The sequence below is a fragment of the Poecile atricapillus genome, chromosome 8 (genome assembly GCF_030490865.1).
Source record: "Poecile atricapillus isolate bPoeAtr1 chromosome 8, bPoeAtr1.hap1, whole genome shotgun sequence".
Lineage (NCBI taxonomy): Eukaryota > Metazoa > Chordata > Aves > Passeriformes > Paridae > Poecile > Poecile atricapillus.
The window spans coordinates 12184970-12212555 of record NC_081256.1 but is presented as its reverse complement, the minus strand read 5'-3'; the positions used below and the strand labels follow the sequence as shown (position 1 = coordinate 12212555).

General features: G+C 37.5%; 1 protein-coding gene across 15 annotated transcripts in view; it reads left to right on the top strand.

Moving 5' to 3' along the window:
- The window catches only part of TRIP12 (thyroid hormone receptor interactor 12), a 79898-nt gene extending 55703 nt beyond the window's left edge, over window positions 1-24195 (top strand). For 11 of the 15 annotated variants that reach the window (XM_058844402.1, XM_058844400.1, XM_058844404.1 and 8 more), the window contains 26 exons: window positions 9-165; window positions 472-625; window positions 1058-1286; window positions 1995-2113; window positions 2727-2934; window positions 4008-4108; window positions 4229-4403; window positions 4774-4915; window positions 5756-5947; window positions 6604-6755; window positions 8544-8716; window positions 9155-9228; window positions 9341-9540; window positions 10330-10457; window positions 10745-10896; window positions 11361-11503; window positions 12748-12904; window positions 13885-13983; window positions 14496-14610; window positions 14904-15058; window positions 15568-15732; window positions 16936-17100; window positions 20456-20569; window positions 21340-21434; window positions 21634-21737; window positions 22803-24195. In XM_058844402.1, coding sequence (XP_058700385.1) covers window positions 9-165; window positions 472-625; window positions 1058-1286; window positions 1995-2113; window positions 2727-2934; window positions 4008-4108; window positions 4229-4403; window positions 4774-4915; window positions 5756-5947; window positions 6604-6755; window positions 8544-8716; window positions 9155-9228; window positions 9341-9540; window positions 10330-10457; window positions 10745-10896; window positions 11361-11503; window positions 12748-12904; window positions 13885-13983; window positions 14496-14610; window positions 14904-15058; window positions 15568-15732; window positions 16936-17100; window positions 20456-20569; window positions 21340-21434; window positions 21634-21737; window positions 22803-22999 — 3865 coding nt within the window. In that variant the 3' untranslated portion in view covers window positions 23000-24195. The remainder of the gene's footprint in view (window positions 1-8; window positions 166-471; window positions 626-1057; window positions 1287-1994; window positions 2114-2726; window positions 2935-4007; window positions 4109-4228; window positions 4404-4773; window positions 4916-5755; window positions 5948-6603; window positions 6756-8543; window positions 8717-9154; window positions 9229-9340; window positions 9541-10329; window positions 10458-10744; window positions 10897-11360; window positions 11504-12747; window positions 12905-13884; window positions 13984-14495; window positions 14611-14903; window positions 15059-15567; window positions 15733-16935; window positions 17101-20455; window positions 20570-21339; window positions 21435-21633; window positions 21738-22802) is intronic. The other 4 variants (XM_058844412.1, XM_058844408.1, XM_058844410.1 and 1 more) reach the window with 3 other exon arrangements.
- The last annotated feature ends 3391 nt before the right edge of the window (window positions 24196-27586 follow it).

Sequence of the window (27586 nt, the reverse complement as noted above, 5' to 3'; positions counted from 1 at the left end):
CTTTACAGTGAACTGATGCCTTGCCTGCCAAAAGAGGGAATCTTTGCTGTTGATACTATGCTAAAGAAAGGAAATGCACAAAACACAGATGGTGCAATATGGCAATGGCGAGATGACAGGGGTCTCTGGCATCCCTATAACAGGATTGATAGTCGAATAATAGAGGTAGTAATTCCACACATTTGTGTGGTGATGCTTTTCAAATCTGCGTGCGGTTGTATAGGGAATTGAGTGCTTTCTCTGTCTTTAAAAAAATCATTCTTGATCTTTTTATTGAGAAACACAAGTTTCCTCAAACATCCTGCTGTAATATTGCACTATTTTGGTGTTCAGCCATACAAAATCACTTAATTGCTATCCTTATTGTATTTCTGTCACTGTTTTTCCTACTGTGTTACCCCTCTCCTCACCTTTCATACAGTTTTATGTTTGTTAGGGATTTCTTAACTTTAAACTCTTCCTTGATTTTAGGCAGCTCATCAGGTTGGTGAGGATGAGATAAGTCTGTCTACACTTGGGCGTGTCTATACTATTGATTTTAACTCTATGCAGCAAATAAATGAGGATACTGGAACAGCTCGTGCCATTCAGCGAAAACCAAACCCTTTAGCCAATACAAATACTAGTAAGTACAGCTCAGGAAACACCTGGGCTTTCTAGCTGTGGCTAATTTGTGCTAGGTTGTGCAGAAGTTTACTGCTTAATAGTTTTCTTATGGCTTCTGTGGAGCATCAAACTATTCTGATTTATATGAATGAAGAAAGCTTCATAACAAAACTTGTACTGTTGACAGATGTGCTTTTTAACGTGCAAACTCCTCCTGGGACCTGAAAATGTATTGAATTGGGAGGGAGCTGGGAGTGTTCCTGGCTTGGGATTTCTGAACCAGTTGTTTTTGTGCAGCTCTTTTATTTAACAAAGACTCTTTTACTTCTGGTTCTTGAATTTAATCTTTTCAATTTGAGAGCTGAATTAACTCAGTTTTAATAAAAGAAAGTAATCATTAGAGCAGAGATGAAAAGATCTGTCCAGTGATTTGTTGCATACTTTCTCACAGGTGGACATTCGGAATTGAAGAAGGATGATGCTCGAGCACAATTAATGAAAGAGGACCCAGAACTGGCAAAATCCTTTATCAAAACACTGTTCGGTGTTCTTTATGAAGTATATAGTTCTTCAGCTGGACCTGCTGTTAGACACAAGTGCCTTAGAGCAATTCTTAGGATAATTTATTTTGCTGATGCTGAACTTCTGAAGGATGTGCTGAAAAACCATGCTGTTTCAAGGTGGGTTCATTAACTGCTGCAAATGAAATGAATTTTGAGCTTACAGCTCAAACTTGGTGATTACTTTCTTTGAATCATCTTTTTCAGGGAAAAATGATACTTTTAAAGTCTTAATTTTATGAAAGCTGAGGCTGCCTGCTCTGCAGGAATTTTTTTGCATTACAGATTTTGCAGTAGTTGCAAATGCTAGACATTCTTACTAGAAACTTAGGTGGCCTCTGGCTGTGGGCACTAGGAGTGTCTAATATTACCCTTTATTGGTTTTCTGATTTCTAAAAATTGCCTGTGACATTCTCTGGGGGCAAGATAACTTTTGAGGTAATGCATTGTGAACGATAACAGATACTAATAGTGTTCAGCTGGTAAGTTTTATTCATTAAACCTCTCCTACATGTTACACATAAAGCTGGGGATTTGAGGATGCAACTGGAAAAGAAACCAAATAGTTTTTCAAAGACAGTACCAAGTTCCAGAACACCATGTTTATAGAAGTCTCTCTACTGTATGCCATGTTAAAACATAGTAAAAGTGATATAGGTAGGAAGAGAACTATTTCAGTACTTTTATTGATAGCTTTTATAAAAGCACTGTGCAATTTGTTTGCTTTCAGTCTCCAGTGCTGTGTATACAAGATGAACTGACTTGATTTAAAAAGAAAAACCCAACCAAAAAACCACAAAGCTAATTCTAATAAATTATCTGTTTTAGTCATATTGCCTCCATGCTGTCGAGTCAAGACCTTAAGATAGTAGTTGGAGCCCTGCAGATGGCAGAGATTTTAATGCAAAAGTTACCTGACATTTTTAGTGTTTACTTCAGAAGAGAAGGTAAATCGTGGTTTGTTTGTTTTTTTTTTTCTCTTCACCTCTTTACATAGTATTTTAAAAATGTGTGTTCACTGTCCCCAAGCTGTAAAAATTGACCATCGTTCCTGAATAATAAAGGCGGATCTGTGCAAGCTCCCCTTGTATTACTAGGGAGGAGCTGACCCAGACTCTGTAGGAGATGAGCTTGTGTTTTCAGAATCTGAAGCAAGTTTGTACAGGCTTATTGGATACTAATGAACTCAGGCTGAAGATGGCTCAGTGAAATTACATGGGAAGTCTTACTGGAGAAAACTGATGAAATCTTTAGCAGGAAGTCTTTGTACTAGTCTTTGTGCTTGGGGTTTCTTTAGCTACTGTTCATATTGCTCTAATTTTTTTACTTTTTTAAGCTGTGTAGATTAACTTTTTAAAGAAAAGATTTAACTGTTTTTAAAGCTTAGTATTGATGGGTGGGGTGAGCAAATACTGCCTGCCATAGTCAAAGCAGAGGTTCAAATAACACTCAGTTCTACCATTTCAAATGCCCTTGTTCCTGTCACCACATCTCTACTGCCCCCTCCTCTCCCTGTACCCCAAACCAACCCACCAAACAAAGATCTATTCTGTCTCAAAGGGGTGATGCATCAAGTGAAGAACTTGGCAGAGTCTGAGGCTTTGCTGACAAGCCCCCCAAAAGTATGCACTAATGGATCAGGAACGCTGGGAACCACTACGACCATAAGTACTGGGACAGCCACTGCTGCCAGCAATGCAGCTGCAGATTTGGGCTCTCCCAGCTTACAGCACAGCCGGGAGGATTCCTTGGATCTGAGCCCACAGGGGTAAGTGCACTTCCTGAAAAATCATTTGTTCATTCTGGCTTTGGTGCATTCTTGTTGTGGGGGTTTGGGTTTTTTTTTTTTATCTTACTTTTTAAAAAAAAGTCTTGAGTGACATGGGCTGTCCACATGATCATCTGCATTTTGCTGTGGTATATTCCTCTAAAAAACTAAATTGGAGTGGTGTTGAATTTTTCAGTGGGTAGTTCAGATTAATTCTATATTAAATGTTTAAAAGAGGAAAAAAAGCAGTGACCAGATAGTTAGGTCATAATTATATTAAATAATTTTCTGTTTTGGGAGAATGTCAAGAGCAACAGCTTGTAGTCTCATCCAACTGTTAAGGACAGTGATTCTTTCAGAGCTATGGGACCTTTCTCCTGGAGACTGGAGGAAAAAGAAATTACAATAAATTAAGTTCTGTTGGAAGGCAATCACTTTGAACACTTGTAGAATTAAAATACAGTGTAGGAATAAATTAGTTTGCTGTTGCAAATTAAATAGTTTGCTGTTATTTTAAAGGTCAAATATTTGTCACTTTAAACAAGAATTGAAATAAGTGAACTTGTCAAGTGTAGTGATTGATGAGTAAAAATGCCACAAATCGGTTAAGAAGTGTTTACTGGGCTTTTACAGGGAAGGCATGTCAAATATCCAATGTTGGTTGGAGCTTATTCAGTAGAGATTTGTGGATTTTTTTTTTCATTTTAAGTCTGTTCAAATAAATGGGTGAAGAAATGGTTACACAAATTAAAGCATGAAAATGAGAAACCTCTGTTTAGTGTCACTTCTGGCTATACTTGGCTGCTCATAATAGAGAGATGACAGCCAGCAAAACCCTTCCTTTTCTGGATGGAGTTTGTCCTGTCAATTATAGAGTTGAGGCCCTCCTGCTCCTAGAGCAGGGAATATCCTTGTTATGGGATGTTCTTGAATTCTGTTCAATTCTTGAACCTGTTCTTGAATTCTCAAGGAAGCAGCTGGCAGATGCATCTTAAACTAAGAGAGGCGTGTGTGCATGAATATATATATATTCTTGGGTGGAAATAAGTAACTTCATTTTTAAATTTGGACAGACGACTGAGTGATGTTCTAAAGAGAAAAAGACTGCCAAAACGAGGGCCAAGGAGACCAAAATACTCCCCTCCAAGAGATGATGACAAAGTAGACAATCAAGGTAAATAATTCTTAAAGTATGATACTTTTACCTCCTTTTAAAGTAAGCTTATAAACTGCAGAAAGAGCTAGCTAGTAATATACCTGTTGATGTTAAATTTTGTCTTTTTATTCCCTCCAGCTAAAAGCCCTACAACTACTCAGTCTCCTAAATCTTCTTTCTTGGCAAGTTTAAATCCTAAAACATGGGGAAGATTAAGCACACAGTCCAACAGTAATAATATTGAACCAGCACGAACAGCAGGAGTAAGTGGTCTTGCAAGGGCTGCTTCCAAGGATACCATTTCCAATAACAGGTATGCACCCAAAAAAATCACAATACTTGTAACATGATGTTCACTATGATCAGGGGATTAAGTAGCAGCTACAAAGAAGTTGGAGCTTAACCAAAAAATATCTGGAAAAAGAATCAAGAAATTAAGGTAGAGAAAATAACATTGGAATAGTTTAGAAGTTGCATGGTAGGGAAAAATTGGAGAACTGAGAAAAACAATGCAAGAAGTGATTTGTAGAGAAAAGTACTTGACTGTGTTGGAATAAAAGTAAAGGGTTTTCTATGACTGCTGTTTAACATGGACAGAATTATACTCAGGCTGTATTTACTTGGAATATTAATGTATGCAAATGCTAAGTGTGGCTAAATGCCTTCTGTGTGCTTTTTTACAGAGAAAAAATTAAGGGCTGGATTAAGGAGCAAGCCCATAAATTTGTAGAACATTACTTTAGTTCTGAAAACATGGATGGAAGCAATCCTGCACTAAATGTATTACAGAGACTTTGCACTGCAACTGAACAACTCAACCTCCAGGTTAGAAATGGCAAACCTACAGTTGGGGGGGGGAGTCATTTTTGACTTGACTTATGAGTCATTATGACTTGGAGTAATTTTTTAGAATGAGTGTGTAAGCTCTGACACATACACCACTTATGATAAAAGACCAGTCCTGGCAATGTATCATTTGCATAGCATTTTATTTCAAATTTGAAAGCTCTACAGTTAAGTGTCAGGAATTGACTTTATTCTTAAAGAGCAATACCATTTGTGGGAAGAACTTTGAGACTGGGGGGAGGAGGAGAGGGAAGCAGCATTTTGTTAAAATGGTAGAAGAAATACAGATTGTGGAAAATGCAGTAGCATGTCAAGAATTTCAGCCTTGCTTTTCAGACAGTTGTGGTCCTTGACAGGTGATCCAAACATGTGATCTAAACCAGCACAAGAGCTGAGCTGTGCTCTGTGCTTTGATCTGAGCAATCGTTAAAATATGAAACTTTCCCTCCTCCTCTCTCCCACACAAATGTCATGTAAAACATACCAGTCTGAGTTGTTGGGGTTTTGTTTGGTTTTTTCATTAAACAGAAAGCATCCCTATTTGGAGCTCATCTTTACCTTGCATATGACAGGAATGGGACCTGTATTTTTTGTAAAAGTAGAGAAATTGTAGCTGTTGCCTGTAAATTCTCCCCTTGAACAGAAACATGCTTATCAGATGATTTGCTCTGTGTTGCTGCATCTATTGAGTTACTGCACATTCCAGACTTTGCTTTTTTCCCCTCTCCCTTTAGAGCTGTTCCAGGCAGTAGAAGGAAAACTAGCATTTCTTAAGCCCTTAATACCTGGGTAATGAAACACTCTCTTTACATTTTTCAGGTGGATGGTGGAACAGAGTGCCTTGTAGAAATCCGTAGCATTGTCTCGGAATCTGACGTCTCCTCATTTGAAATCCAGCATAGTGGGTTTGTTAAACAACTGCTGCTCTATTTGACATCTAAAAGTGAAAAAGATGCTGTTAGCAGGGATATCAGATTGAAAAGATTTCTTCATGTATTTTTTTCTTCTCCGGTAAGTTTTCTTGTTTATTTTTTTGGCATTAGTTGTCTTCCTCTCAAATTTTCTTTCTCAAAAAACACCTGAGGGGTTCTATGTTGACCTTACCTTAAAGGTGGAATACAGAAAGAATGTTTTGTTTATGTCTTAAGTTGTATAACACTGCAACTTTCACATTGTTTAGTGTCTTTATAGGTCATGAACTTTTTTGAGTACCCTGTAATTAGAAAAGTTCCACGCAGCAGTGGAAAAAATTCCAAAATGGCCAATTTTCTTGAGTTTTGAAGAACTTCTGTCTTTTGAGAAGTTGATATGGAAGGAAAAAGTTTGGATAGTAATATTATCACTTAGGACTAAATACTGCAAGAAACTGGTGTTCTGTTTTTAAAGGAAGACATTTGAAGTGGAAGAGAGGAAAGCATATAACTCAGAATTCCAAAAAGCTTGTTGCTCATGGTTAAGGGTGAATGCTTAAAAGCTTTTTGGGATATTCAGTTGAAAGCAGGAGAGAAAAGTACATTCTTTGAAAGAGGTCTTTCATAAACTTGTGTCATTTACTCATCTTGATACTGCTGCTACTTTCAGTGAGAGCAGGGATTCTTAATTTGTGATATAAATTGTTTAGGATGGTGTAATTCAAGCAGATAACAAAAGACTGGACTATATTTCAGCTTCCTGGAGAAGAGCCCCTTGGAAGATTAGAGCCATTAGAAAATGCACCTTTGTTGGCATTAGTCCATAAAATGAACAACTGCCTCAGTCAGATGGAACAGTTTCCTGTTAAAGTGCATGACTTCCCTAGTGGAAATGGAACAGGGAGCAGGTAAGGATTAATGCTCAGGTAACAGTTTTGTTGGAAGCTTTTGTTTTCTAAAACTTGTTTCAAACAACACTAAAAGACAAGTACAAATAGAAGTAGAATTACAAGAGGAGGTAATGGAAACTTCTGACTCTGTTAAAGACAGTAGCAATAACCCTTTTTTTTTTTTTTTGGTCAGAGGAAGATGGAATATTTTTGTAAATGTTTGCTTATCATCTTGAAACTTGTCTCACTTAAATTTGGGGTAATTTAAATGTAATCTCTAAATTTACCCTTTAAAAATCCAAATGTCTTCCTTGTTCCCATGTAACACTGTAAACACTGCAGAGAAACAATCTGTTTATTACTTGGACACTGTAATTTAATTACTCTGCTAAAAAACATCAATGTGCTCAACTTCATTATTCATATAGGTTCTGTTCTGTAGGATGATAGTGCATTAAGTGATAAGGCTTGGCTGTCAGTAGAGTTTAAAATAGCTGTAGACGTGCCCTGAGTCTTCAGGTACAGAATAAATTTGCAATCCAGCTTGGTACTTGTATTATAAGTAACAAATCTGAGTGACTAAAGACCTGTTTCTACAATTTCTTTTCTATACTTCAGTAAATCAACACTAGTTTTTATGTATTATATAGTAGTGAATCTGTTTCAGTACAGTTGCATATAAGTTTTGAAAATATTTTTTTGGTGGTGGTTAAAAGCTTAGCATGAGAGGAGGAGCACTGAAAATGAATTTTTGTAAACTGTTTTTTAAAATTAGAAATGCCAAAGGTCTTCTGTGTCTCAGGTAGTTAAGGTAGTGTGGAGAGGTTTTTTTTCATTAATGGTGACACAACATCCATGTAATTTGAATTGGAGCCTCACACAATAGCATTAATCTAGCATTAAAATTCAGTACTTGTTTATTGTGAAACTTAGGATCAGTGGGAATTAATGCATTACACAGATTTCTTATTAGAAGGAAATAGTGTCTGTGTACTGGCTTTTGCAAATAGTATGTGCTCTGTAATCTCAGCATGCTTCCTTACCTATATTATTTTTGTAAAAAGTGGGATAACTACCAAAGTTAAAAAGCTGCTAATCATAGAAGCAAAGTCCTGCTGTTCTTTTTGCTAGAAAATGCCATGGGAAGCCAGAGAGCTGTAGCATTGTTTGACTGCAAGTTTTACTGTGGATTATGTCGATGAGGATTTTGAGGCATTAAGTTTTAGTAGTCTTTTACTAGCACCTGGAAATAGAAGCAGCCCAAGATAAGAGGCTTGTTGTATAGAACCAGCTAGCTTGAGTATTGATAGTTCGGTGAGGTGGAATGTATATATAAACTATTCTTGGCAAGAAAAGAAGCAGAGGAGCATTCAGGTTTTCAGGTCTTTATTGAAAAAAAAGTCTGTTGAAATGAATGCATGTGTTTTCCATGCCCATTTCTGATCCTCATTGCACTGCACATAAAACCAGCTCTAAATCTCCTGTGTTATCAGATGACCACTGAACTAGTTCAGATTTCAAAGATGGTCCATATAGGCCATATTGTAATCAGACCTTAGGCTGAGCTTTCTCTCATTTCATGTAGCTTCCAGATTTTGTTCAGCTTGGATTCTGTTGTTCTTATAGAAGACAACTTACAATCTATTTATCCAAACTATAGTAGCTTATTTTTAGAGATATAGTCTGACAAATAATACTGAGAAGTAAAATCATAAATGCATGTATAAGCCTATTTTATTGCATTTTTAATGCAATTATGGTTATTAGATTCTTTGTGTAGCAACTTTTTTCACAAATTATTTTGAGTTTTTCTCTTAACAGAGGATCCCAAGCTTTAAAATTCTTCAATACACATCAATTAAAATGCCAACTGCAAAGACATCCAGACTGTGCTAATGTGAAACAGTGGAAAGGTGGACCTGTGAAGATTGATCCTCTGGCTTTGGTACAAGCCATTGAAAGATACCTTGTAGTTAGAGGTATTTATATATTATACAGTCACTTGTGTTTTCCTTTTTGGAATAGTTCCTGCTGTCAATTTAGAGTCTGTAAAAACCTGTGAGGATTATGCTGAAGGCAAATGGATGGTACCTATGAAGATACCTTGCTCACCAGGGAGGAGATTAAAGCTGTAGAGAATCTTCCTTTTCTGGGACAAACTGTTTTCTGTGGTAAACATTTCAGTCAAAATACTAACAGAAGTGTTACTGCTTTACTATCACACTGGCTGTAACTTGGCATTTTTGATGCCAGGTGTTGATACTGAAATTTATTCTAACAGTTCTGAATCTTACTGTTTTTAACTGATATGTTTTGGAACTGATTTAAAGTTTTAGAAGTTATAAAAGAGTACCAAAGCATTGTTACCTTTAATGAAAAAAAGCAACTGAAGACATCTTTCTTCTCTCTTGCCTCAGGTTATGGAAGAGTTAGAGAAGATGATGAAGATAGTGATGATGATGGGTCAGATGAAGAAATAGATGAATCTTTGGTAAGCTTTTGCTCTGGAACAGGGAGGGTGCTGTGTGTGGTGGGCCTTCAAGAAAAGCTATGCAACAAGTTTCCTAACTTGTATGGTTATTGTTGGTTTTTTTTTTGTTCAGGCTGCTCAGTTCTTAAATTCAGGGAATGTGAGACATAGATTGCAGTTCTACATTGGAGATCACTTGCTGCCATACAATATGACTGTGTACCAAGCAGTAAGGCAGTACAGTTTACAGGCTGAGGAAGAGAGGGAGTCTACAGATGATGAAAGCAACCCACTGGGAAGAGCTGGGATTTGGACAAAAACGCACACCATTTGGTAAGTTGCCTAGAGAAATCCAGGAATAACTTCTCCAGTTGACTAAATGCAGTATATCAAGAAATTTTGAATATAGCTGTCTGTCGTTTTATCTCTTTGAAAACTGTGGAGCTTTGAATTTCCTGATGTGCTTGAGATATTTAAAACTTCGTAAGAATTCATTGCTAGCTCCTGATACTCTGTCTAGTTCCTGAGTTAAGCTGATGAACAAGAAATGGGGAATTTCAAATGACAGCTGCCAGATGGGGAGAAACGATTCTTAGTGTTAGGTAACTGCCCACAAACAGTAGAGAATGTGCAGTATACAACTAATGGTCAACTTCACACTAATTTTCCTAGTTGATTGCTGTGAATGTGTTCTTCAGCCATACTCTGCAAGAGACATTGATGCATGACTGCTGAACATCTTCATGTTCAGCTGTCTCATTCTTTTTAATATTTAAATGTACTGAAGAAAAAAGCAAGCCAATAAAACCCCACAAAACAACAACTAAAAAATGCCAAAACCTAACCTAACCCTAACTCTAACCTCAGTCACTTTGGGATTTTGTTTATACATTCACCTTCTCTCCTTTCCCTTCATGGAGCTGAAGCATCCATGTTTTTTCTCCCCTGTGAAATACTTCACTTCAGAAGCTGGATCATAGCCCAGTGCAGTGTTCTTGTATTTCTGCTTTTAACTGTCATTCAAGTAAAGTTCTGGAAATCTGAAAATGAACACCTTTAAAAGTGCTTTTGGTTCTAAGTTAGCATTTCAAAGCATATTTTTAACTTCTGTTTACTTTTTAGGTACAAGCCTGTGCGGGAGGATGAAGATGGTAATAAGGACTGTGTTGGGGGTAAAAGAGGAAGAGCACAGACTGCTCCCACAAAAACCTCCCCTAGAAATTCTAAAAAACATGATGAGTTGTGGCATGGTGAGTGTGGTGCCTTATCTGTTAGATTTCCTCTCAGTCCTTTCAGAACTTTTACAATGTTTACTGCCATTATAGTGTTTCTTTTAAAGCTGGTATAGTATAAAAATAGTAAGCATATATTTTTAGCTGTATATTAAAACTAAAAATAAATATTTACTGAGTTGTTTAAATGAACTGTTGTATTTAAGTGAATGCCATGACTAATACTGCCTAGGCTCCTAATAGTTAAATCTTGGGAAAACTTCTAATTGAATTGTTTTGCTAACATGTTGTTTTTTCCCCGCTAGATGGTGTATGCCCTTCGGTGTTAAATCCTCTGGAAATTTACCTCATATCTACTCCACCTGAAAATATAACATTTGAAGACCCCTCATTAGATGTTATTCTTCTTTTGAGAGTTTTACATGCCATCAGTCGATACTGGTATTACTTGTATGATGTGAGTAGAGCAGTTTATAAATCACTTTGATACTTGGTTCAGTGCAGAACTATCTGTAACATTTTAAATAACCTTTTCCCCTTGTCCACTGCCCCTCAAGAAGATAGAATAATGCAAATACTGCCATCTTCCCCTACGTACTTCTCTAACTTCTGAGAAGCTGAAGGCTGTAAATTCTTACGGTCAGTCATATTTTCTTTTTACTGTGTTGAGCACAGTGTCCATGCCTTGTCCTTCCTTAAGTTCAAAGACCAACCTTATTTCTGAAAAGGAAATTAGTGGTAAACATCTACTCAGTCCTTCTTTCATGTCAGAGACTCTGGATGAGCAAAACAGCAGTAAAGGTTTTTTTTTTACTTTCCATGATAAGCAAATTAGAAGCATTAAAAATCTTCTTTAACAAAGACTTGCTATTTCTTCCAGAATTTCTCTAACTAGAAATATGTTGCTTTTATTTAACACAGAATGCAGTCTGCAAGGAGATAATTCCAACCTCAGAGTTTATCAACAGTAAACTGACAGCAAAAGCAAACAGGCAGCTTCAGGATCCTTTGGTAATTATGACAGGAAACATCCCAACTTGGCTGACAGAACTTGGAAAAACATGGTATGAGTGATTTGCTGCATAGTGTCTCTAATTCCAGTTCAATAGGGATCTTGGCTGGGCAGCACCGTACATGGTCCTTACAGGACTCTTGAGTGGAAAATGTAGTCACAGTAATCTTGCTGAGTTACATAGTGACACTTGGATGGATGTTTACACCTACATTGCATAGCTGAAATCATGTTCTGAGGGGTAGACTATGCAGTTTGGACCACTTCTTACAGGAATTGCTGAACAAATCTGATGGTTTTCCACTGAAATTTTAATTATTCGGGTGATGTTTTTTCTCCAGTTAAACTGCTTAATAGCATTCTTACTATCTCACTGTATTTGTCTTGGCACATTCAGTATGATACAAAGGAAGATATGTTTATAAATGATACTGATAAAAGAACCTAAACAGTTTTTATGAAGTTGTATACATAGTACTTTGTAGTACCTTGATACAGAGTACAATCCATAAAGCTCTTGCATTTGAAAAAACAAGAAATCAGAGTTGACATTCTTGGGTTTTTCAAGTATGTTAATTGCAGCAATATTGGTGATGACTCTGGAAATACATACTCAGAGAAATTCTTTGGCCTTTCATGTTAAAAATAAGATCTCTAACTTGCTTCATAAACATTCCAGATAGATGATGAGCACAAATGTATATTCTTAAACATCTGTAGCGTTATTTATTCAACAAAACTGCCTTTTCCCTTAATGCCAGTAGAGTACCACACTGTTAACATGCACATGACTTTGAGAATAGTGAAAGTGATTAAAACAAGAAGTTTCTCTCTTAGTCTTTCACAGACTATTTGAAGTAGTTTTTGCAAATGGTGGAAGGTAGAATAGTGGTGCTGCTCTAGGCAGGTTCTCATGTCTTTCTGCTGCCAAATATGGGAACTAGAGCTTAAATCTTCGGTCTGTTGGATTTATTAATTGTAGAACAGTAGTGAACAAGGAATTTTATTTTCTGAGGTAAACTTTGCACAGATAAGGCATTCAAGTATTTGGAGTTACTTTTCAAGAAGAGTCAAAAGTTTCTGGATTTTTTTGTCTCTTTCATGTACTGCATTTCTCAAAACACATGCTCCTAAGTATTGTAACTAAAACTAAAGTGCATTCTGGAGGGCTTCCTTTGGAGGCTGCTTTCACCACAGAGTGTAATAAAGCACTAATTTCAGACATACTACTTTTCTGTTGTGTTTTAAACTGAATGCTGCTTGGAACACAGCTGACTAATCCAATGCTCTTCACAGCCCATTTTTCTTTCCATTTGATACCCGCCAAATGCTGTTTTATGTAACGGCCTTTGACCGTGATCGAGCCATGCAAAGGCTACTGGATACTAATCCAGAAATCAATCAGTCGGATTCTCAGGATAGCAGAGTGGCACCACGGCTGGACAGGAAAAAAGTAAGTATGTCTTGTTCAAAATGGAATGAAGGATCTGTTTATTTTTTTGTATTGTCTTTAATTGTGAGCAAGGCTTACTTCTCGACCTTGATGTTTTGGTGATATGGTGAGGAAGGGGAGTTGGGTTTTGTTCCTGCAGTCCCCCAGCAGAAGGTGCAGTGTCTTCTCTCTGCTGGCCACATGAGGGCAGGAGGGGCACCCTGACATAATTCCTGAAACTAAACCCCAACAGTGAGCACAGAGTTTTAGGCAGCATTAGTTATATTTCCACATATTGGCTTGTAAACCTCTCTTTCGCTTGATTCTCAGAAGAATTCAAGTAACGGGATTAAGACCCTTAATAAACAAAATAGTCCAAAAATACTATTTGGGGAAGGTGAATCACCTGTCACAACATAATAAAACTAAGCTGTGACTGTGTTAAATTTGAGGGAGTCTTGGATGTCTGCCTTGAATCTGGAGATACATTATCTTAAAATAAGATCTGCTGTGTATGCTAAATGATCTTGAATACTGTGGGGAAAAACAGCTGGAGACACAAGAATCAAGTTCTAAAAGAATATAGTTGCCCACATGTAGGAATCCTTGTACTATTGGGGTTTTTGTTTCGGTTTCAGCATCTTTGGTCTCTTTTCTTCTCTATGTATAGTTTGAGGTACACAATATCACATGACAATACTTTGCTATATCATAGTCCTAGTGCCATTTTCTTGGCAAGAATAGCACCTATTAGTTTTACTGCTGTAAATGTAGGGCATTGATTTTTCATTTTATATTGACCACATACATTCTAAACCGTTTTCATATAGAAGCAAGAATTACTAAATCAAAGCATAAGCATACAAATTGTTGAACTGAACTGTAGAACTATTGGCAAGGGGTGGAAATATGTGCATAACTGATTTTTACCTGTTGTAACTGCCTTGGGAGCTGGAACTTAAAGCCATAATTTCACTACATGAAACTTCTCTAATGTGTAGCGCACTGTGAACAGAGATGAGCTGTTGAAACAGGCAGAATCTGTGATGCAAGATCTAGGCAGTTCAAGAGCCATGTTGGAAATCCAGTATGAGAATGAAGTAAGTAATGTCAACACAGTCTAATTTAACCCCTTTTTACTGAAGATTAATACAAAATGACTGCAGCTTTCCTAAAATGCCTTGTTCAGACAGTTTGTCTTTCACATTGCTGGTGCTGAAGAGTTTCATCCTTTAATTATCCCATATCAGCTTGGTTGTAATTTTTAGTTGCTAGGAGAAGCTCTTTCTGATCTAAATCAGCAGAACTCATTTTTTTTCCTAACTCTTAAGCAAACAGCTGTGTGTGTTTCCTCTATAATATGATCATTGGGTAGTTAATACTTTTACTCCACTGTTACTTCCTCTGTTATGTAGTCTTTCCGGGCTGCCCCTGTCATGTTGGAAATGTTCCTGTGGTTAGGTTCCCTAGGTGCTTTTTGCCATGCAGTCTTTTTTATAGCAAATAATGTGTAATATTTCTCAGACTAAGTAAAGATTTTATATTCAAACTGACCTAATGGACTTATCTATCTCATTCCCCCTTCTCTCCCCTCACCCTCCGTCCCCTGAAGGTTGGCACAGGCCTAGGCCCTACACTAGAGTTCTATGCACTTGTATCTCAGGAACTACAGAGAGCAGACTTAGGCCTTTGGAGGGGAGAAGAAGTGACTTTAGCCAATCCAAAAGGTAATTTCTCTACTACCTAATCTATAAATATTGATTAATATTGGATTGATTCTAAGTTGACTTCAGTTATGTAAAGAGCACCTCAGTTTGTGGTCAGATAATGTGCCTGATGATATAGTGTGTGGATCTTTGTGGGTTTTGTATTGGTTTTTGTGTGTGGTTGGTTGTTTGTTTTTGGTTTTTTTTTAATAAGAAGCTTAGGTTAAGGTTATCTGTATGCCACTTGCATCTTGAAAGAAACTAGCAGAGTAAATACTGAACTCTTTCTTTTTTCCTTCTTTCTTCCTCAACAGGAAGCCAGGAAGGTACAAAGTACATTCATAACCTTCAAGGCCTTTTTGCACTTCCTTTTGGTAGAACAGCCAAGCCAGCTCACATTGCAAAAGTTAAAATGAAGTTCCGCTTTCTGGGAAAACTAATGGCCAAGGCAATCATGGACTTCAGACTGGTGAGAACAAAATAGAAAATCTGTTCTGAAGAGGTCACATAAAAATACTAGTTCTGACTGTTGAGGGATAAAAGCACTAAGAGTTAAATGGTATTACTTTCAGCTCTAGAAGTAAGGGCAGTCTGAAGCAGGGCAGGGAGCATGCAGCTGAACTTTTGTGGGAGAAAAGGGCAGTACACGTTGAAAATCTTTACAGTGGCTTTTGAGACCATAGAGTAGAAAGGAAAAGCCATTATCTGCTATGTGTTGCAATCTCTTTCCAATCTTCTTTCAAGAATGTTTTGAGCTCATTGTAACTCAGTTGCTGACTGCTTTAATATATATGCACTAGGCAGTCACTTGGGTTTTCTTGACTGTAAATTTCTGAGGCAAAAACACTAGGACATGGTGTTTTTGTGTGTTTCAGAACTATGACATAGTATTGTAGATCTGGTCAAGATGTGAAGTAGTAAAAGATACACTCTTGGAAGACAGTTCAATACTAAACTGTTCAGTACTTTGGTTTCCAGGTGGACCTTCCTCTTGGACTTCCTTTTTATAAGTGGATGCTACGACAAGAAACTTCCTTGACATCACATGACTTGTTCAGTATTGATCCAGTAGTAGCCAAATCAATATATCACCTTGAAGACATTGTAAGACAAAAGAAAAGACTTGAACAGGATAAAACTCAGGTGGGAAAGTGACCCTAAGAATGGAAGAGTATATCTTTGCGTGTTTGGATTTTATGAAATAGCAGTAGTTCAGAACGTAGTGTGGAGATTGAAACTGATTGTGATAGTGATAATTACTTTGTTCTCACACAAAGTAGTTTTAATGTTATTAGATCAGTGGCTAATAATTACAAAACTGTCTTTTTGTAAAGTCTAGCACGAGAAACTCACTGTGGGATTCTTCTGTGTGATGAAACACAGTCTAGAAATGTCTAGAACTGCCAGATGTTTGCCCAACTTCTCTTTTGGTTCACTTAAAAAAGACTAACCAACTTAAATATCAGAGGAAAAAAATCTATCCTTGCTTCTTGAGCAGTCAAAAGTTTGGCTTTTTTACTAGTTGGTTTATTCAAAATTTCAGATTTTCATAGAAATGCCTTTTATGTAGGGTTGGTTTTTGTTTTTTTTCACTGAAGAGCTGTATGCAGAACTGAGGTGAACTGTCATCATGCATGAGCATACAGGTTCTTTCAGACATACATTAATTTTTCAAGGATATCTACTCTTAGCTGAAAATACCACAGTTCACTGTGGCACTAGTGAGTAAAAGGTGTTTGGCATACATGCTTTTTCTGCATCCAGTGTTAATAGATGGCAGGAAGTAATAACCTAATTTATACTCTTAATACATCTGCTTTGTTTGGGGGGAAAGTATTGCAAGCTTGTGGGTCTTTGTTCCTCTTTACCTCATTGTCTCACTCTCTCTCCTTGGTCGTGGCTTTTAACTTCCCAAGAATTTGAAAAACCTGAAACCTGGTGGATGAAAGCTGAAAAATGTCAGTATGCATGCCAAATATGAATGCCATTAACTGTTCTAAGGAAAAAACAGCCTCAGAGCCATAGCATATTTCACATTTCCTTTTCTTGCAGTAGTATTTTCTAGATAGTCTGTCTTTTGGCATATTACATAATTCCAAAACTGCTAGAAAAAGGTGCTCTCCTGTGATCTTTCCAGTTTATCCATTAAGCTTGTTTATCTGGTTTCTCTTGGTTTACTGTTACGCAAGACAGCTCCAGAAGGAAAGCAAGGAGAGCTGTAACAGTTTTAATGGTCATACTCTTACAGAAATGTTTGATAAGTGAAAGCTGTTTTAGGAGTCATAACTTTTGGGTAAGTTTCTTTGAATTAATTGTTCTCATTGGTTTTCACTTCCGATTTTTTAGACCAAAGAAAGTCTACAGTATGCATTGGAGGCTCTGACTATGAATGGCTGCTCAGTGGAAGATCTAGGGCTGGACTTCACACTTCCTGGGTTTCCCAATATAGAGCTGAAAAAAGGGGGAAAAGATACACCGGTCACTATCCACAATTTAGAGGAGTATCTCAGAGTATGTAAAAGCAAATCTGTGACTAAAATTGTCTTTTTTCTTGCTCCCAGGTAGTTTGTTTCCATATATATTTCATTCTCATGAGCTAGGCACAATAATAATTTTTCTAATTATGACTTCTCTTCTGTACTAGTTTATTACTACAGTAAAACTGTTAGAATCTAATTGCACCTGACTTGAAAGCTGTGTAGTACAAAAAGTCTGGTTTATATGTAATGAAGTCATCAGAAGTTTGGCTGTTTGGAGAAAAAGTATTGTAAGTGGATTCATTATAAGTGGTTATGATAATGAATTTTTTAGGAATAGTGATTTAGCAAATTATTTAGCAATAGTGATCTAACATCTGCTATCCAGTGGCCCTTGAACTGCTGTAATAGTAGTGTAATCTTTTTGGGCTCATACTTAAGAAAACATCAGAAGTTGAGTCAAAATTAAAGCATTATATTTTTTTGTCCAAAAAGTCAAAACCAATCCAACAAAAGCCAAAGGAAAACCGGACCAGTCAACCAAAGAACCCCAAACACGTGTGAAAGAACCCCAAACCCTAAAAAGAATAAATAAGTAAAAGATAACAAAACGTTGCCAGAATAAATTGACAGTACACCTGTGTATTGATTTATTCCTATGTCAAAAGTGACATAGGAAAACAGAAGGTTGATATTGCTGAACAAAGGTAGGAAGCTGTTTCTGTCTAAGGAAGTGATAAAGATAATTGGTTAAAAACAGCTTGGAAAAGAGATGAATAGGGACAGCAAGAATGCAGTATTATCACATGAAGTTGTGAGTGGGTTGGGGGGAGGATCACTGTATTCCAGTTACTAAATTTCATGACAGTTAGGGTATTGCCAGTTTCACTGAGAGGACTGTTAAGTTTTGAAGCACTGATCAGAAACACATCTGATGTTTTTGTAGAAACAATTCAATAATGGTCATGTAAATTCCTGCCTATCAGCTGAGAAATCTTGCAAAGCTGTTCTGTAATCCTTATAAGTGAATATTGACTATTTTCTATTCACTTTATAGTTCCAAACTGTTATCTGGCCACTTCCCATGTATTTGTTAAAAGTAAATTCTGCTAGTCAAGAATCACTTACAGAATTAAATATATTTGGATTTAAAACTCTTTGCAGACCTAACAGAGGAGCAATACAAACTTCTACAGTTTATTAGAAACAGAATTTGTGGTCTCTGTTTACTGAGTAATGTTGCATTCAAGCATTTCAGTCTGATTTCCATACTTTGCAGTCTTTTTTTTTTCTTCCCTAAGTAACTTGTATCAGATACCTGATACACTGAGAGAAGCTTACAGATGGTTCAGTTGTCCTGTAGTTGTCCTGCTGCAGGCTTCTAGCATTGCAAAGGAAAAGATGACAACAGAAAACTTGCTCTCCTCCTTCTAAAAACTTTCGGAACTATTTTCTTAGAGGATCTCCATGCAGTTTTTCCTGTCTTTGTCTTTATAGCTTTATAGACCTCATGTGAAGTAAATAGAAAAGATTTCAGAGGGAAAATTAATGTGGTCTCTATCACAAGTATGATGAATTGCATTTTAGAAACAATATATTTAATTGATCAGCTGGCCTGTACCTCTGTGGGTCAGCTGCCCTGCTCTTGAGCATGTCATTTTCGTTAAAATCTTGCGTGAGAATTAACATGAAAAGTTGTTTATAAAGCTGAAATAGCCTACTGTTGCTTTTTATGCCTCTCCTGCCATCATGTCAGTCTTCCCTGTACCTCCTTGTTTTCCCCCCAAGGTCGGTTCCCACAGGAGCTGCCTTTATCAGAAAGTAAAACTGCTTCAATTACCAGTATAGTGAAAGACTTTATTCTCTATCTTTTTTGTCTTTTTTTTTTTTTAATCTTTTCCCCTGTATTATAAAGAGGCTACCTTGCTAGTTCTAAATTCGTGAACAAAAAGTTACAGTAGTGTAGCTTTTTGTCTAGCAATTTGATCTTCTCTTTGAATCTACAAGAATACAGTGCAGCTTAATTATGCCATGTGCTCTTGATCAGAAAAAGTAATCATAATTGTAGGTAAGCAACTCTGCTGTTAGAATAGCCGTAGACTATTCTGTGTTGTAGGAGAGTTTTGTGTGCTGCTGGTGCTTACTGCCTTCCTCTTCAGCATTAAAACTGGTTTGTGGAAGTAGTGCAGTGTAGCTCACATGAAGTTCAGTGCTTGACTCTTCTATTGGAAAACTTACCAACAGATCCTAGTGAGCTTTTTGTATCTTGAGAGCTTTCTGGAAGCAGTAATTCTTCAGTTGTTGGAAAAAGGTTACACACTTGCTTCAGGACTCCAGCAAGACCTATGAACTTTTTAATCCTGTTCAGATGCATCCATAGATTACTTTAATCAGCACCACAGGTCAGAGCTTTTAACACATTTTAAACTAGTAGTTCTGTGTTGACAACACATCTTTTATAACCATCTCCTGTTTCCTGCTGGTGTTAAAGATATCCAAGGCAAGTATTATCATCAATAGCGCTGACTGACAAAAGAACCTGAACTTGGCCTGCGATATGCCATGTAAAATACCTTTATTTAGTGGAGCAATGCTGGCTGCAGGAGATCTATTTAAAAGAACTCCGGTCTCATTTGTGACATTTGCCCTTTCCCCCCTCAAACTGATTGTAGTTTCAGTATGTGCTGTCCACTTTGGAAGTTAATTTAATGTTGAGGAGGTAACTACAGATACAAAACCAAAATAGAAGAATTACTCTCAAAAAGCCTAGATTAGTGTCTTACTGTCTTTTGCATTATGATTCTTAACTGTATTCCAGTAACTTGAAATTAAGTTACTTCTTTTGTTCCTATGTATTCTTACAATATTAAGCTACTTAATATATCAAACAGGCTAGAGTTACTTTTTTTAAACTTATATGGGTCGCTGTTCTAATGTTATTTCCATGGGGGAGATTAAGGTAATACTGCCAATGATGCCCTATGGATTTCTGCTTCAGGTGCTGCATTTTAAGTGGTATAGAGAGAGAGCACCCTAGGTAAGGCTTCTAAAAATAACAAATATTCAGATTTACTTTCAATTGTTCTGTTAAGTAAGTTCAGTTTAACCAGCTATTTTGAGTTTAGTTTGTTGTTTTAAAAAAGGCAAGTAAGTTGTCTAAATTCTGCAAAATGTTCGTGTTATGGGTAATCTAAACTATGAATTAAGGCAGAATGAGGCAGTGCTGTAGAGCAGCTCCATGAATTAGTGTGCACCCTGTGGTAACTCCAGTGAGCATATGGTTGGGCTGCTGGTGCTTGGCTTCTGCAGTTGTACTCTTTTGTACAGTAGTGATCACTGCATGCTTCCTTTGTTCAAATTATTTCTTTTTTTTTTTTCTTTCCCTGCAGTTGGTTATATTCTGGGCACTAAATGAAGGTGTTGCCAGACAGTTTGACTCCTTCAGAGATGGATTTGAGTCAGTGTTTCCCCTTAGTCATCTTCAGTACTTCTATCCTGAGGAGGTTGGTGAACTGTTTTGCTGCTATTTTTATAACCTTTATCTGCATTTATGGGCGGTCTTAACCTAGGTGCAGGGCATTTGTGATAGTCCGATGACATTGCATTTCTGATGCAGGTCAGTAAAACTGAGTGTCCCTGAAATTCCACACTTAACTCTTAAACATTTCTCTGTTCAGTAGTCACTTATTTAATGTTTCTGTTATGAACAGCTCCATTTTCTTTAATTGTGTGTGTATCCAGCTTTTCTGAGTAGTGCTTTAATTTATCTACTGTACTTCATTTCTCTAGGTAGTGTGGGTACTCTTAATTCCTTGTATTGCAGTACCTCTGAATAGCTGTAGATAGATGTGGACACTACCTGGGTCTTCTATTAAAACAACAGAACAAGTAGTCAGCTCTTCAGCAAAACTTCAGACAGTAAGAAGAGATTCAGATGAAGGGGTAAAGAATAAGGATAGTTGGTTTTTCTTTTTTCTCACCACCACATCAGTTTCCTTGTAAAATGCTCAACACTAAGTGGACTGAATTGAATGATAATTATGGTTCTCTGGACTAAAAAAGAGAAAGTTTTATTCTTCACTGAGGGAGTCTCTTTAAAGACTGTATTTTGAGGGGTTTGTTTACCTTTATAAACTCAGATCTTTGACTTCAAGAACAAACGTTAAAGCAAACTTTAGAACAGTGTGTTAGCCAAGCCCTTGTGCTACTCCTGTCTTTCTGGTGCTTTTAAAGGCAGAGGGGAACATTTACTCCTTGTTACTTAATTTTATAGTTGGAGCAGCTCTTGTGTGGGAGCAAGACAGACACTTGGGATGCAAAGACTTTAATGGAATGTTGCAGGCCTGATCACGGTTATACACATGACAGGTAATAGCATGTTGTTCTTCTTAAACAGAAAAACAAAGCAGTAAAAAATGCTTTCTTGAAATAATCTTAATATACATTGTTATTCAAGCTAAAAGAACTGTATGACATTTATTTGAAAATGTTCTTGCTGTGCTGAATATGATGCAATTATTTTACCTATAAACAAAATAATATTCTCTTGGTTCTTTTCCCTCCTCAGTCGAGCAGTGAAGTATCTCTTCGAAATTCTCAGTAGTTTTGATAGTGAGCAGCAAAGACTGTTTCTTCAGTTTGTGACAGGCAGCCCCAGACTGCCTGTAGGAGGTAGGTTTTTGTCATTGCATCTTGTTGAGCATGAAATCACTGTTATTATTGATGTATTTCTGAATAAGATGATTACTTCAGTATAGGAAGAAATTCCTTAACTTATGTATTTAAGAGATTTGTACTAGTTTCCCATTTCTAATTTCAGAAGTGGCTGGGCAGACTTCACATATAATTCTCATAACCTTTGTGTTATGACGTATCTCACGGTACGTCCTACAGTTGACTCTCCAGGTTTAAATTGCCAGAAAATGTGTCAGAGGGCAAAAGAGTTCCAAATTTAAATAAAACTGAATGCTCTTAATACTGTATTTTTTGGCTAGAGGTGCATTAAGTTATGGCAACAAAATGATGTATTATAACCTGAAAACAACAGTCTTCTTTCTAGAAAGGTGACAACACTTAGGATGATATTAATCTTATTTAATTTCTCCCCCTTCTGAATTTCAGCATTTAGGTAAGAGAGTGCAGTAAACAGAGAAATTTGCTGTCTTTGCTAGGGACTGTTGTAGAATACACATTTCACTGTATTCTCAGCTGAGCGCTTTGCAGGTGAAAACAGAAGTCGTGCATCTGTTCCAATATTTACATTCTGTGGGATTTGAGGGGAAGAATTGATTATTATTTTTTTCTTCCTAAGTATATTTTGGAGACATGGTGCAGACACAGTTGAGTGCTAGGAGTATAGAAACGATAGCTGGTATAAGAACAACCATGTCCTAGAGTCACAGATGATGCCTGAGAATTTTAGAAAATGTGTGTGAAGCCAACAAACATAAAAAATATTTGATTAGAATAGAATTTTTACACATACAGAACACAATTAAAAGGAGATTTATCCAGCTTATTCCTTTATTTTAAATTCACCTTGGAAGACAAATCTGCAGGCAGGATTTTAGGTATTTTTAGCTTGTTGTGCAGCTTTCTGCAGCTGTATTCTGAACTTCTAAAGGTGTCCAGGAAGTTAGTTGTGCGATGCGTGCTTCTGTCACTGGGCATGTCTGCAGTCAGCTGTGGGTGTTCAGGAGGAGCAGCCTTATTCTGAGTGTCTTTTCTCATTACTAGGTTTTCGAAGTTTGAATCCTCCCTTGACGATTGTACGGAAGACATTTGAGTCCACAGAGAATCCCGATGATTTCTTACCCTCAGTAATGACTTGTGTGAACTATCTCAAATTGCCGGACTATTCAACTATTGAGATAATGCGTGAAAAACTCTTGATAGCTGCAAGAGAAGGGCAGCAGTCATTCCATCTTTCCTGATCACAATGAAAAATACAATGTCTGCCTGTTACAGCAAAAGAGAAACTCATGATTCTTTTCTAAATATATCACCTGAGTCAAGGAAACGTGTTACGCCTTCTTGTTGTAGAAAAACGGCTTGCAGATTATAAACAAAGACACTTGGTTGATATTCATTAAAAGCCCCTATGGACTTAAAAGTGATCAGGCCCTAAAAGTTGTTGTGACAAGGTTTCTTTAGCAAGTTCTTGTTTAAATTATCATTTATTTGATGAGTGAAGTTTTTAACTTGCTTTGCTGTGTGAAATTTAAAAAGGGATGTTTTTCCAGGCTGGAACAATAAATGTCGCTGTGCAGTTTAATACTGGGCTGTGTGTATCCATCTAGCTAAGTCTGAAGTTTTTCCTCCAAAGACAACTTTTGTACATAAGTACAGAAATGAAAATACACCATGTATTTGACAAATCTAGTTTAGTAGACTAGTTCTGTGTACCCTCACCTGCCTCTAATTTTACCCATCCTCATGTATTGTCTGATGTGCAATTCACTTGGTTCTTTTTGTGTGCAACATTCAACAATTGTTATGTTTTGGTTAGCATGGGCATTTAACTGCTCCGTGCCTCTTTCTCTGATTAAGATAATTTAAATTTTACTGAAATCAAATATATATTGTCAATATAATTCAGCCTTTGTAACTAGGTAGAACCTTTCTTATAGCATAGTTTTACTGTAGTGGTAGGATATAATGGCGACAGTCGTTACCAGAGCGCTCCAGAGCTGTTTACACAGTGATTCAGGCAGCAAAAGCCTCGTACTGGAGGCAAGGAAGAATTATTTCTTTCATGTAGTTGAAGTCCAACAGCTTGGGCTGGCCAGTGTGTATTGTGGTAAGGCCCAGAGCATTTCGAATTGATGTACAAGTTTTTTAAAAGACAAATTAGTCATTTCATTCCCTGTTTGAGTAAACAGTTTTCCTGTTCTTGATCTAAGTTCCTGGCTAATTTTGTAGTTTTTCTCCTTTTTTTTTTTTTTCTTTTTTTCTTTCCCCCCAGTGCTAGCTTGGAACAAGCAGTTCAGCCTTTGTCTTTTGACACAGATAAAGCACCTGTAAGCAATGCTCTGTCCAACTGTTTTATGTGCTGATTTCTCAAATCTGCAATAATTTACTTCATCAGGTTAATGTTTTTACCTGAATATAAATAAAAAAGTTTGCTTCACCTTTTTGTTCATAGTTTTGTACTGTATGCCTAAAGCTCAATTGTGTAAATTACTGTAATGCAAGTAAATCATCCTAAATCTACTTGGCTAACAACCTGCAACTTGTGGATGATTTACTACTAAAACAAGACCTTTTAAGACCTTCAACTTTGAGGGAAATTTTTTCCTTTCTATGCGTTCCAAAAACGGGCAATTACAAATATTCCTGAGATGTACCTGCTACATAGGTAATCTTTATGAAAATGTGATAGTTCATTACTTTTATTCAACTTTGAGAAATCAAAAATCCTTTCAGTGCTTAGAAATTGTTAAATTCTGGCTAATCAGGCTAGTTATTTCCCCTAAACTAACAAGTTTTCTTTTATCCAGCTGAAGAACTCGTACTTCCAGAACATGTAATGGACATTCTTCCGGTGAACATTCACAGAATTACCTGTGCTTGCTCAGACCAGTGCCACTGAAATGTAATACAGACCTGTCATGAGCATGAGTAGAATGTGAAATCCTTGCACAAAGAACCTGATAACTGAACAGTTTTTTATTACCGTACTAAACCCGACCGAAGGCGCTTCACCCTGTACATACAATAATGGTAGCGCGCAGTGCGGCATAGTTTGCATCCAACTTCAAGGCAGTGTTTAAACTATGGACTGGTGTTTAAATTGTTCTGATAACTTGATCAAACTGAGCACAAACAAGTGTTTATAGTGTGTGGATAGCAATTTGTTCATTTTTTAAGGTTCTATATTTTAAAAAAACTGACTTGTGTAAAAAAAAAAAGAAAAAAAGCTAATATTTTGTATTAAAACATCATGTGTATTGATACTTTTTTTACCCATGTTGTCTCCCTCTAGAATCTGGCTTTCGTTGACTTGGAAATTTTGAGGAACTTTCAGTTTTGATAGTGTAACTGTGTAACTGTTTCAGTGGGAAAATAAGTTGGTTGCCTGTTTAAAAGGAAGGGAAAAAAACGTACCTGTGGTGATGTCATTTTGGTTGTTCTGGCTGTCATTTTCAGCACAGACTAAGGTTTAAGTTTGCCTGAAAAGTGAGTGAAACCCTTTTGGGTGACACTTTTTTCCTACCAAGGGAAGCTTTTAGCATATTAGAAGAGCAGTGTGGCTTAAAAGGTAAAGATAGTAAATTAAAAGAAGAAACTGAAAAGTCACATTTTGCATGACTGCAGTACTGTCCTGCAAACAAATTATATATCTAAGAGCAGTTCAGAATGAGTAAGAGGGGTGGTGCAAGATTTTAAGGATTCCTCCTGTTGAAGAATTTTAAATTAAGGGAAAAGCTCACTAAAATCAATCCCTGGGTGTGTGTAGTCATGTGCTTTGTATACCTTTATAAGGTATAATAAAAGGTACAGTCAGAAATCTTATCTTTTAAAACATGCTTTTTTTTTTAGCATGGTAAGTTCAACTGGTTTTAGCTAACACCACCAGTTACTATTTTGGATGAGTTTCATGTCTTTCTGTATTAAGGAGAGCAGCAAAAAATCATTCATGGATGAAAGGGCCCTCCAGGCACTCATAGCTGCTACTGAACTTGTGCGATGTTTTTTTGTTGTTGTTAGATGTTGGCTTTTTACCAAAATCTCTGGTTTAGGGAACACTTTAGCATCCCATCTGACATGAATTAGTTACAAAGCTGCTTCATGTTCTCTAGGAAGGTGCACAAGGATTAATTCTGATCATGTGTGAAGTCCCCATGCCCACTGCCATACTTAATCAGATACTCAAATTTCCATATGCAGACTGCTAGCATAATTGAATTGTCCACATTCTTCCTTCTTTCCCCTCAATGGTGTGTTTTACTTTCTTCTGTCTTCTTTCCCTTACTGAGCTCTCCTCTGATGAGAAGGTGGGTGCCTAAGGGCAGGGAGTGGTAAAATTCCAGGTGCCTATGACACTTATGCCCTGTCTTCTGGCCCCTGCTGGAGGCAGGTCTGTCATCTGTGGAGTTTCTGGCCCCTGCCCCCCCTGTCTTCACATGAGTAGTACCAACTCCTATGCTCAGAGCAGCCTGTACTTCACAGAGGCAGGAAATAAGGGCCTAATGGCATGAGAGAGAATGCCATGGTTTCAGTATGAACGTGCTTCCCTCAAGCCAAATCTTTGCTAAAGCTGTTGGCAGAATGGAGAAAAATGAAAAGCCTTGCTGAAATGGATTCTGGAAATGCTGAAATTTGAAGGGGAGGTGTGTAAGCTGCTGATAGGTGAGCCTTTTCAGGGCTTACCCTGTCTTTCTCCTACTTTTTTTTTGTGGTCTCTTGATTGCTTGAACTGAAAAACATCTGTGCTATGTGACCTCTTCCTGTGATCCTGCGGGAACTTCCCACTGTCTGTTCCCAGCGTGCCGTGTCTCTCCCACTGCCTTGTGTTTTCAGGAGCTTTTCTCAGGTGAGTGTAGGTGATTGCCCCGAGTAGGAGTGGTCACCCCAGTCCAGTACAGCAGCACAGGCAGTGCTTGATCAGAACACTGGTACCTGTTGGTACAGCGGATGGAGAACGTTCCATCCTCTGCTGCCTGTGGCTGACAGCAAATTGCTCAAGGAATGACTGATGCCTCTAGAGGAATACAATGTCCTTGTCTCCTGGTACTGAAATATGCCTGTATTGATCAGGTATGAAGCTGCTTTGGGGACAGAGAGAGGAACAGATCCTGGGTCTCTTGCTTTCCCGTGTGCATCTGAGGACTCAGTGATGTCTCAGGCTGCAAGCAGAACTAAGCAGAGGGAGAATAGTTAAGACACATCCAGTATTTTCAAGGCACTAGCTAGAAGTTCCTGATAGCTCTGGATCTAGTTTGGAAGCAGCTTCTGAAAAGCTAGTTCAAAGAGCAAAAAATAGCAAAGTGCTACAAGATAACACAAACTCAAAAACCCAAACTACCCTAAAAGGTGTCAACAGCGGACATGAAAGCTCCTCTCCCACCCACCCTTCACAAAGTGGGGAGGAATTCCTAAATCCTGTTATTTTTTTCCCTTAGGAATAGCATTGAGCTGTTCAAGCTGGTAGGGGGTGTGTTGGGGTAAAGCAGCATATGTACTTTGGGTTTGGTCTTGTCTGCCCTTGTCCTGTTTCCCCTCCAACTTCTCCCTTTAGGATTAGGGTTGCTAAACCCCCATAAAAGGGAGAAACAGATAAGCCTGGGGGAGAATGTGGGACAGCAACCACCATGCTCTCTTGTCTGAGAACAGGAAGAGGTGGAAGGAGGTTTCCCTTTGTGAAAAGTAAGCTTACACACTGAAAGCCAAGGCAGGTTGATGCTCTGGAGATAGATGTACTGCAGTTGTCCCATCTCAACAGCTAGTTCCTAAATTATTTTCCTTTAGCTGCTATCCAAGATGTTCTAGGCTAAATATAGACCTGGTCTGACTTGCCT